General features: G+C 43.0%; 1 protein-coding gene across 1 annotated transcript in view; it reads left to right on the plus strand.

The window, feature by feature from the left end:
* CNTNAP5 (contactin associated protein like 5) overlaps positions 1-12,449 on the plus strand; it is a 446,813-nt gene that overhangs the window by 282,796 nt on the left and 151,568 nt on the right. Inside the window, exon 11 of the mRNA XM_025203314.1 lies at positions 10,738-10,844. Within this exon, the coding sequence (XP_025059099.1) occupies positions 10,738-10,844 (107 nt within the window). The remainder of the gene's footprint in view (positions 1-10,737; positions 10,845-12,449) is intronic.

Raw genomic sequence — 12,449 nt, forward strand, 5'->3', positions numbered from 1 at the left:
GAAGAAGAAAACTCATTCATTTCTCCCTCTGAACCTGGAAATTCAAGCTCAGCTTTTATTTGCAGCCCTGTGGTTCAGAAGGCCAGACCTGCTGTCTTCATCATGTCTACTGTAATATTTAAAACTGGCTTGATAACACAGCTAATGCTCGTGCTGCTCTGTCTGACAACTCGGGGGCTGCCTGGCAAGGAAGCATAATGAAACCCAGTCAAAGCACTGCCAGCTGTTGCAACATTATGGGCTCCTTCTGTGATAATCATTCAGCAAAAATATGTTTGCTTGTAAGAGTAAGGGCACCAAAATTAGACAACCTGTGCCCCTGCGGCTGAGCTGGGTGAGGAGCAGTCTACTTTTTATCCCCCTCGACACATGAATTGAGGGTGACGTTTGAGTGTCTTTAGGGCATTGCTTGGTTTCTCCACCAAGCCCCTATAGGGTGAATAGCACTTTATATTATTCCTGCCTTTGCTTTATGCAAACACCACAGACATCTAGAGCAGTGACCAAGGACGGTATATATTGCAATAGTGTATAGCCGTGATTTCAAATGGTATTTCACAGTAGCAGCAGAAACATGCCTTAAAAAACGGTCTGAATCAGGTGGGCTCTTGGTGGCTGGAGAAAGCCCTACCACATGGATGCTGCACAGCTGGATTGGTCCTCTGGCGGGCAGATGTCATGCAGCTGGATCAGCACTTTGGCTCTGTGCAGATAAATGTGTCCTCCACCAGGGTTCAAATTACAGGGACGCTTGAGGTGCTGAGCCCCACCATAAGAGACAACAACCTACCCATAAAAGACGAAAACCATCCCACAGGCCAGTCAGCACCCTCTTCCCCCTCTTCCCTTGCAACAGACTGGAGCCAATGCACCACCACGCACAGCCCCCCATCCTGCCCCGTGCCTTTCTAAGCAGCCCACGCGATGGTAGTGGCAGTGGCTCCTTCTGGCTGACGCCAGCCCTGTGGTACTCATGGGGACCCATGCGCACATCCCTGACCCCGGCCAATTTTTTTTAATACCCCCCTACAAGAGTCAAAGTGTAATTCGAACCCTGTCCCCCACCAAGTGGGTTCCACATGGAGAGATCAGGCCCCATCTGGGCTTGCACTGTCCATGGGATGAAGCCCATGGACCAGATCTGTCTTGCAATGAGTGAATAAAGTGTACTGCCAGTTTTAATCCAGAAAAAAAAAAAAAAGTCTTCCCTGTAATCAAGAGTTTGGGAAACACTGGTCTATAGAAATAGTTTAATTCAGAGCAGAATAAAGTCAGGTATTATTACAGCCCTGTCCTGTTCAGGCTTTTAGGCTGCACTTGCATATCACAGTGGTATCTAGACCCCAGCCTGGTTTTTCAACTTTTGTAACAGCCATTGTATTTACTGGAAAGATTGGTGGTATATGTCTAATCTGAAGCAAGCAGGATGAATCAATTTACCAAACGTAAGGTAGTCAAGGTCCATGCTAGGCTCATGATGACATCTGCTTAACACTTGCTTTTATGGATTATATCCCAGCGGTAGTGTGAACAGAGCAAGCTCCTCCCCAAATTTCATGAACTGGAGACAATAATTGCATCTCTCTGCTTCTAGTAAGCTTGAGAAGTCAAAGCTGCCCACCTTTTATCATTGGGGAGAAGGTCGAAAGGCCTTCTGAGAGCTACCAACACTTTTACCTCCAAGTGAGGTCCCTGTAGAGAAGGGGCAATGTTGGGAGATCCTAGGACAAAGAAATATCACTTTTTTATCAGGACTGATTAATGTTGTGAATGTGTTGGTCAAAGACTGATAGAATCCCAGAGTTAGAAGGGACCTCAATGGTCGGGTAGTCCAACCCCCTGCACAAATGCAGCATACAGTACTGCTAAACCATGCCTAACAACTGGCATTAGAGCACTTGAAAACTTCCAATGAAGGAGATTTGATATAAAGCAGTAAAAGTTTCAGAGCTAGGTGGGGACATTTGAACATAAGAGCCATTGACCGGCCAACGTTGTTAGTTAGCTTTTCTTCCATCAGTCTTCAGGTGCAAATCAAGATGGCAATTGGCAGCACAGCCTCATGCTAACTAGCAAAATCCCATACTGTTAGCATGCTTTGCAAAGACAATGAGTTCTGGTTGCTGAGAATCGTGTAGTATGGGTAAAATGGCCAGAGCTGGCAATACTAAAGGCCTTGGCAAGTGTGGTTGAGGCAGGAGGCCAAAATCTATCTTCATTGGCGCAACGTGAACTCTGCAAGTATTACAAATGGCACCTTCAGCAAAGGCTTCAAATTAATTAACAGACCCAGCCAAGCAAATGGCAAAGTCCACCATTTAGATAAGCAAGAAAAGGCATAACAGGAAACAGCTTGTTAAAAGGCCTTGCCCTAGACTTTAATTATTAATGGATTATTGGGAAGCCACCAAAATAGTATACAGATTGTAACAGGGCATGCTGTAACTTTAGTTTTACTGCTGGTAATTACTGAATTATGTGACCTGGCATGGTTTCGCCATTGCTATAGTGCAACTGTGTGCTTAAATTAAGTTTCCTCAGCCAAACCATTAGAAACTTTAGAAGCAGACAAGATGGTTGCTTGGTTAGCGTGATAACGAATTAAAGAAAGGAAAACAGGAAAGCCATAAGGAGACGTTCCAGATCCTTAAGAGAGAAACAATCCTCCTTCTCAGAAATGGCAATCTCACAAATACTCACTTTGTAGTTAGTGGAAACATTTCAGGATCACTGAGGAACTTGTTTTATCTGGTTCTCCCTAAAATTGAATCTAGTCAATCAGAAGAGGCTTTATTAGCTTTAACAGTACACGTATGTGAGCTTAATCAAGGGGTATGGAGGAGAACACAGCAAGCACCAGAATGGACCGTTGGCTAATATAGCCACGTCGCCCCCGTGTCAGCTGGCCCTAGCAGGCATACGGGCAAGAACTTGTGCTACTGGGAAGTGAAATAGGCACCGGGATAAATGTTCATCTTGTGCTTTAGACATGAATAATGGAAGTCTGAACTGTAGACCTGTCTCCTCTCCTCTTATCAATAGCCAACCAATTGGTATACAGGTTTCCTTCGCTTTATGCAGGTTCTGTATGCAAGAATTCACTCTTATGCAATGCCTTTTTATATACCAACAATTCATTATATTCAAGGTCAATTCACACTGATGCGATCAGTGTGGTGGAAGCCTGAAGTCATCTGCTTTGTGCGGTGCATTGTGGGAGCAACGTGCACCAAAATATAGTCTCCTGTGTGAATCTGTGCTCCTCGTTTGTTGTCTGTGACATGTTTCTATAGTTGCCATCCCCATTAGGATAGTGCCCTGTGCTTGCGTGTACTGTTGGTGAGTACCAAAATAGTCTTGTAAATGTGGTAGAAATGAGTCTGTGGGTCAGGACAGTCGAGGTCTTGGAACGTGCCCCTATTTGTTACATTGTAAAGTGGGTTCCCTTTTTGCAAATTTGAGTTGTGTGCCATTTTCCAGGAATGCATGTACACCATAAAGCGAGGGATACCTGTACCTATAATCCAGGTAAGAGAAGTAAGTGCTAGAGTGTTTTCATCTGACATTTTCCCAATGCTGTTGCTGGGGATCACTGCAATACTTCCTGGACTCGGTGTTTTCAGGGGCCAGATTCAAGAGGGAATTGGGTGATGTTCCCTTCACCATTCAGCATTCACGTAAGAAGTCACTTTATGGTATACTGATGACTGCCTATATAGAGATGCCTGTGGTTGTAATAGCCTCAGCTTTCTGCTTAGTGATTTGATCTTTGCAGATGGATTTGTTGCTTGAGACTGTGTGGAATCGTGAATTCTAATTTAAGCATCCAGCTGGACACTCAATGGTTTATTTATCTTTATCTATTTATTGATGCGAATTCCTTCCCACTGGTGCCCATCGCAAACACTTGGAACATTTACCTCTATTAAAAATGCAAGTAGTTTAACAACAAAGCAATTAAAACTTAAATCCTTGTTTCCCAGGTAATGGGTTGGGTTCCTTTCAACAACACCAGTCCCAGGATGGCCCCATCCCACTACTGTGCCTTAGCAGTCATGATCTACTTGCAGATCACCTGCTTTCTCAACACAGGTGCCAAAGGTCCTCAATACAATAATGTATAGTAGACAGACAGGTGAGGGTAGAAACTAGAACTAGTTAACAAATGGGAATAACAATCTGATAAAAACATTTCAAAGTTCATGTTTTCTAACCTTTTTCTGACCTATATTTATATTTAATGGTATAAATGCCATTTTTCATTCTTTTATACCAAATGATTTATTTATTTCCATTAAAAATTAAACAGAATAATGATATCCAAGATGGGAATTCACTTATCGTCTCCTGGCTTCCTATTATTTTACAGGTTGTGTTGGAAGGAAAAATTCCCAGGTTTTGTTTTAAGCTTTTTTTTCCCCCTCCCCTTTTTCATTTTTCTCCTTTGTAACCTCTCACCTGTTGCTGCCCTGTAGCTTTTCAAGATTTCCTCACCTTTTATAAAGCCACAGAGTACCAGAGGTACATTTTTGTTCTGTCCCTGTAAATTGTACTGACCTACCTCCCAAGCATTGTTGGGGGCTTTTGACTCAGAAATGTTTGGGAACTAATCTAAAATCTGTGGATGGGATAGGATAGAGAAGGAGAAGATTTTTATGTGATGTCCTTTGGCTTAGGTCTGTTGACTTCAATGGAATCACATTAGTTTGTCCCATCTTAGGGATGGCTTGTAATATATACCGATAAGCATGGTTACATCTGTGCGGGTGGGTGAACAAGCTCATGCATACACCAGCTGGTATTAATATTAGTATGCTATATACCAACCTATCAATGAAAAGTCTCTTTCTATATTTTTTTTTATAATGTGTATATAGTCATGCTCTTTCTAAACTTGTATATAACATAATATAATTTAAACTACTCTGATTTGGGGTATATTTAACTTCAGGCTTACATTATTCTTCTCAGGTGATTTATATATATGTAGAGGTCAGCGAGTCACCGATTTTAAGCATCTCAAAGTGGTGAGAATCAGTGGAGTCTTTATATTGTGCTGTTCTCTTTCTCCCTATCCGTCTTTCTTTTTTTATTTGGTTTCCCCCCACAGCTAGGAAAGATGAGAGACCTGTGTGCATGTGATGTGCTGCAATGACTATGGGACACCAACCAGAGCCCATTAAATGCTTAATGAAAGCACTGAACTTATTTCATGCCAAACCTCACATCAAACATCTAGCTCTTCTTCCGTCTTTCCATTCAAGTCATTTTATCTTTGTTATTTTTTGATCACTGATCATTACTATCAAAGGACCACAGCCTGCCCTTAGATGAGTGTGTACTTCTTCCTTTGAAGTCAAAGGGATGAACGCACGTGCATCTGTACAGCGGGATGTTTCATCCAAAGACGGCGATGGCTTTTGCTTGGGCTGTGCCTGAGGCTCATTCAGATGACTGTATTCCAGCTTGGCTTTTCTTTATGAGGTGCTTCTAAAAAAGGGAAATTGGACCTAGCTAATATGTCACTGTTATAATCAATTTTTATGGGATATGCGATTGTTCAAGAGAGTGGGCTGGTATTTCAGAGCTCAGCGTTCGGTTCCCAGCCCTCTCAAGGACTCCCATAGGTGAGTCACTAGATATCAACCTATCCCAAGACCTCGTGGAAAAAGAAAATCTTTCTTTTGTCTATTTAAATTACAAATGATCTGTGGCAGGACTTGTCTGCTACGATGTACAGTGCCTAGTGCAATGGGATTGTGGTTGGAATTTTAATAATACTAATGATGCTAATACTACTAATAAACAAAGTAATTTAAACCAGGGATCCAGGACATTCATGGACTTAGGCATCCCATAATTTACCCATCTCTTGATTAATTTTCATCATAGCTGTTTCTTAATATTGGCTTTGACAGCAATTAGGATAAATTAAACCTTTAATGAGCACACAACTGCTGGGCTACAATGGGATTATGGTAATTGTCAGAGCGGAGTTGTACACGAATTGGTTTCACAAGCTTTTAGAAGTGTTAGTTATCTGACCAAAAAATGAGATCAATGAAGTTGGTGATAATTAAAACAAATAGTAAGGAATAAAAATAGCCTAATTTTGAATTTATGAAGGTCGTTAAGAGCTTACATGGATAATTTGGCTGGCACTAGGAGCATTATTGGGAGGGTGGTCATGGGGAAATATGTGTTTAGAAAACAAATAGAAACAAGAACTGACCTTCATCTTTCCAAGTCATTTAAAGGAAAGCTGTTCTAATGGAATAAGGGCACCTAAGCATCATTTGTGGACCTTTGCTAACCTCTGATCATTAGTAATTATCTTCATTGCATGGGTTAATTAATAAGAGGTAATTCATAAATAGGTGAAGAACATATCCATCCATTAATGGCATTAATGCTGTGAGCGATGATAATAACAGAGTGCAGTGAGTGACAATTTACCTCTTCTAAAAGCTGTGCAAACATCAAGCATTTATTCGCTCCAAGTCCCCTTTGAATTAGGTATAATTGTGTCTACTTCACCGGTGGCATAACTGAAACATAGGCCTATGAAATGGGAAGGGGCGCAGGGCATATTCTGGCACAATGGCAAAGGGGGTAGGCTGTATCAAGTGTGGGAGGAGCCATGGCAAAGCAAACCTGATCCCCAGCAAAGCTAAACCTCTGCAAGCCCAATAGGAGACATGGAAGCAGTGCTGACATGTAGGATGACCTAAAGGCTGCTCTAGCTTGTGCCAGGGGGCTACGCCAGGTCCCAGTGGGAAAGAGGAAATGAGGTGAGGCGAGGTATATTTATCCTTATCATTACACCAATGCAGGGCTTAATCTGGCACAGAGATGTTAAGTGTCTTCCATATTTCACATAGATGTTTAAAGTCCCATGGTGATGACTTAAGCATTTTGCATGAACTTAGTGTACTTGGGTAGAGACAGCACTGAAAACACCTGTGCCTCATTCCCAGGTGAAATATATGACCTGGCATGACTTTGAGAAAGACTTGGCTTCCTTGGGCTTCAGTTTATTTGCCTGCACATAAGCCATAATGGCCCAGACGGAGGAGTTGTGTGTGTGAAATATTGTTCAAGTGCTTGAAATCTTTCTGGCCAAGGGAACTTGATAAATGCAAACATGGCAGCATTGGGTTTTGCCCAAGTCCATCTGGACTAGCCCTGTCAAAGGGATTGGAGGGTGAAAGTCAGATTCTCTTGGTATTTGGGGTCAACTTTTCCATAATGTTGAAATAAAGTCATCAGATTGGCTTAGGCCCTGTTGACATACGTTATCCATCATCTCTCTTAGGATTTGCCCTGAAAGGGGAGTGAAGTGGTTTGCTCTCTAGAGGCACCGATGGATATCAAGAGATCTGCTGAGTTTCATGGCCTGCTTCCCAAATTTTCTGTGCCTCCTCTCTTTCCTACTTCTCCACATTCACCCCCTACGTAGTCTTTTAGCAGTATAATTCCTGCAGTCACTACATGCACTCAGTATTGCCAGCTCTCATGATGTTTGGCATTGTTCTTAAAGTCTCCACTTTGGGAATGTGAAAACTTAGTTTATACCCCAAAGCGTAAACTTTAAGAACAACACCAAACATCATGAAAGTTGGCAACACTTTATACTGCTTGGTTCTCCTGAATGCACCGTAACAGGTATGTTGGCACTGGATTAGGACCCAGCACCTATACTTGTTCTGGGCAGGCACAAATCTCAGACCGGCCATGACATCTGCCAGTCGATAATAGGCGAATTTATTGATACAGAGTAAGAACAAAAAAGCAACAATACAAACAATCAAGCGATTCTATATCTACCAATCCTAGGGCTGTTATGAGTTAAAGTACATTTGGTCAGGATGCAGGCTCTACTCTGAGGCTCTCTCTTAGATGTTAGCAGTGTGAAGGTGGGATGCAGAGGCCCACAGCCCCCCTCCAGTGGGGTGTATGAGACAGGCTACTGGTATGCCCTTGGTCCATGGTGATCTCAGGGACCCTTCCTGGCGGACCCCTCTCAGGGAGCAAAACGGGGAAGGATGAGAGGAAACAGGGAGGGACAGGAGGAATGGACAAGACAAAGGTAGGGATGGGAGGGATCCTTTCTTACTCCCAAGTCTCTTCTTTTATATTCTCCTCCCCCCTTGATGACTCCTGATGACTCTTCATCCATGGCTATCTCTGATTGGTTGTCTCTCTGTGGTCACACGTCCACGTAGCCTTCTGGGCCATCTCCTAATTTGGTCTGTTCCCCCAAAACCGGGACTTAGGCCCCCCTGCTCTCTGAGGTCTAGTTGCTGGTGTTGCTTATCTCATGTTATTGGACAGTATGGTACATACTTCTTTGGTTCCCAGGCTGTTTCCTAGACTGTGTGTCCTTGTTGGTCTTGTGGTGCTAGACAGCCCATCTATTTCCAGGACTGCGATCTCGTGTTATGGCATGCCCCACTTCGTTCTCAGTCTATGTCCATTTGTTGGCCTTGTTGTGCTAGACAGCCCGTCTGTTCTCAGGGCCATGAGAAGTTGTGTGCATCTCCTAATTTCTTTAGAAATCCAATTAATCCTTGCTGTCCATCTTGACCCCTTAAAATACATATATCTATACCTATTAGCCAATTCCCAAAAAACAGAACTTTAAATGCCATTTGTAAGCCAACAGAGTACAGCATCGAAGTGTTTGAAGGAGGCAGCATGGTGGACACAGGTTAGTGGAACAACCTTACATAAAGCAGCTGGCCTCACCGCCCCATTCTCTCCTCAATCCCGGGATTGAGTCCTTTGACTTGGGCATCACAAACCCTCCAGGGGACATGTTATGTCAGGCAAGGAGCTTATTGGCACAGTTTCTCCCCCTGCATCCAAGTGTGGCTCCATGTCACAGAAGTGAAGTGGAGCAGCTTATAGTTCCTTGTTCTTACAGGAAACCGTACATTGGGCCTGGCCTTACTGTTAAGTAGAGCAGTCCAGAGGCTGCTCTAACCCATATCCACTCTGCCATTTACCCAATATCAATAGGAAGTTGAAGGGCATTGCTGATTCCCCTTGTTTCATGCCAGCAGGGAATTCTGATCCATGAGAGAAACCACTAACCAGAACCTGAGCTTTTCTTGGACAAGGCTTTTGGGGCTAAGCAAAAGCAAGAATGTGTCCTGCAGTTTTCTTTTCTTTTCTTTTCAACAGTCACTTAATTTACATAAATGATGCCTTCTGCAAGCACATTAAAAACTTGGGCTTCAGCCAATACTTACCTATTCATTCTCCCCATTGTTGATGAGCTTTAGCATAGCTCAAACCTTACGTTGCGGTTTTCCTTGTGAAACAATGCCCTTGTGCACTAATGCAAAAATGTTTCCACCTAAGAGCTGCCCTTGTAGCTGAGCGAGAGAGTAGTTCTCCCATTTCCAAAAACAATCTGTACAGGCTGTCACTGCTTGGCAGCTTCCAGTGGCCTTGAACTCGATAAGGGTTGACAGAAACATCAGAGGTGGGGCAGTGTAGATCACAGAGACAGCTGCTGTAGGTCTCCTGCAAGATTTTGTATCTGCTACTTCTATGCTTAATGAGACCCTTGCCAGGCTATGAGCATACTTGTCAGAGTCCTAGAGCAAGCAAGATTCAGGAGTGCCTCCGATGTGCAGAACGAAATAAAGAATAATGTTGGGATATTAAGTACCTGATGCAAATAAAAGGAAAATGTAGGTCTGGGTCTTCAGATTGGGTACATCTACGGAGAATCATTGGCTTCGGTGCAGATTTGTATCAGCTGAGGGTTAGGGCCAGAGAAATGATTTGAAGCTGGGGAATTATACAAAGGAACTGACAGTGTGGCGTGGGTGCACTTGAAGTGGATGCTTTGTCCTGCTGTCCCATCCTCCTACCGCTGCACAACTCACTCTGTATCAACAGGGCCTTGATTTCAAAACCAAGCATACAATATAAGAGGGATGATCTAGGATGTGGTAGGAATAAATACATCAGGGAAGGCTCTGCTTTCTGGTATGCTGGGGTAACTCCATTCAAGTCTCTGGAACAACTGTGGATTTACAGCCGTGTAGATGAGATGAGAATTTAGACTGCTGCACTTTCGATTGGATTTGTCTCCCACAGCTTCTGCTGTTACTCACTTTCCTTGTCGCATGCTGTTATGCCTCTTTCTTCTTTTAATGATTGTTGGGCAATAATACTTTGGAGGAACAGCAACTAAAAGAAGAGAATACAGAATACATAGTCAGATTTTTTTTCCCCCCTTTGCTTTGAGGCTTGCATGTTGTTTGTGCTACCACAGCTGAAGTACAGCTTGATTTTCTTTTTACAGTAGCAATGCAGATTTTACCAAAGGAGAAAGTCATATTTTTTTGTGTGCGAGTCTTCTCTTTTGAAACAAGATCTTCTATAGCCTTTTTTCCCCCACCTAGTATGTGGCCTCTTTGACTAAGATGTGAATGAAAAGGATATTTTAATTCCTTAGGCACAGGAGACAAGGTGAGTGTGTTCTATTATTAAGGACTTCCCTATACCACCCAGAATGAATTCATCAGTTATTATTTTAAATGCTTTTGTTTCAAGTGGATACGAGATCAGAGGAAGAAAATAGTCTTTCAGTCGTTGTGCGGTGATGCAGCCACAGGAAACTGTTGGCTTGGGGAAGGGGGTGGAGAATTTAACATTTCCTTGCATATATTACCTCTACCGAAACACTGACAATTATTTTTTTTTAATCTTTCCAATTAGATGTTTGCCAAACTACTGTGAACATGGAGGGAAATGCTCTCAGTCCTGGACCACCTTTTACTGTGATTGTAGTGAAACGGGTTACATGGGAGCTACCTGCCATAACTGTAAGTAAACCTGCTAAGGATACTCTGATACAGCCAGTCTATAGGAAATCCAAGTGCAAAAGCAAAACGTGCATGCTGCAAGGAGCCCTCTGCTTTACTGGATGCAATAGGCTGCTCTCAGACAGGGTAGCAATGGGTCAGCACCTAGCCTATTACTAGCAAAGGAGTCTATTGCACAAGCACACAAGTCTCTTGACACACTTAAAGAAGAGTTTCTGGAGCTGAATTAAAAGTCAAAGGACTTTCTCTTGTCCAGCTTTATTGCATTTTCTTATCTCCTCCTTTTCTGCAGCATCCATCAAATTGCATCCCTTTATCTTGAAGCTTCTGGATTTTTCATAAACAATGTGCTCAGCCAGAAGTTTTCCTATAGTAAAACAGACCTTAGTGTTTTTTGGAGTTGCAATGGTCACTATCAGAACTATATCAAACACCCATAATTATAAGTGTGGGGGTGAAGCTGGTGTGTTAAAGAATGATTCTGGAGCATGGTCTATAGTAACAGTATTGTATGTCTGTGGGCATGTCTACATGAGACACTTATCATGAGCTGCTGAAGTAGCTCCACAGTAAATATCTCGGTGTCTACACATGCAGCCCTATTCAGCTGCAGGAAACTAATAAACACAGCAGGGGAGTTCTTGTATTTACATGTGTAGACACTAATGGGGCTGGCTGGGGTACAAGAGTGCTTCCATGCGAGGCTGCCTGCCAGCTGGCCCCACACGAAAGCACCCTCATGTCCCAACCAGCCCCTTTGCAGCATATTGATCTGGGTCGGAGCAGCCCCGGGCTGGCAGGTTGACCCCTGGAGCCCCCTGCCAGCTGGGGCTACTCTGCACAGCTCAACTCAACATGCTGGGATCGTGGGCACACAGTCAAACAGCACACCTGGGAGCAGTAAACTTTGGTGTAATAAGTGCTGAAGTTTATTGTTCCACATTAATTGCGTGTGTGGATGCGCCCTGCGAGGTATAAAATATATGTGCTATTAATTTTGTCAAATTGGGTCAGATATATATAAAAGAGGGAGAGGTCAGCTTCTTCTTTTAAAGTTATCCTACTTTAATTGCAATAATATCCTGGTTTCAGTTTCATAGAGGTTTGACAAACTCAGTATTTTGGCTGAAGTTTTTCGTGCTGGGGGTTGCCCACATCTGTGCATATGCAAGTGTTATTTGCATTTCTCCTACAATTCATAGATTCATAGATGTTAGGGTTGGAAGAGTCCTTTGTAGATCATTGAGTCCAACCCCCCTGCAGGAAAGAGAGGTGGGGTCTTTGTTTTGGTGTTTCTAAGAACAAGGCTGAGGGAGGAGAGAGGGGGATGAAGGTATTGGCTTTTGAAAAGGTTTAGTACTTTCTAAAAGGAACTTCTTGTTGGTGTAAGGTATGTGTGTTTTGTTGTACGTATGATAATCTCCCCAGGTTTTTCACAGTTATAGGGCAAATTATTAGGGCTGTGCAAAACTTCAGTCCCTAATTCGATTCAGCCCAATTCGGTGGCCGAATCTCTGAATCCGAATCAAATCAGAGGACCCTTTAATCTCTCTGAATCAAACCGAAACCCTCCAAATCGATTCAGAAAGATTCGGAGATGTGGAC

Source organism: Alligator sinensis, unplaced genomic scaffold (assembly GCF_000455745.1).
Source record: "Alligator sinensis unplaced genomic scaffold, ASM45574v1 scaffold510_1, whole genome shotgun sequence".
Taxonomy (NCBI): domain Eukaryota; kingdom Metazoa; phylum Chordata; order Crocodylia; family Alligatoridae; genus Alligator; species Alligator sinensis.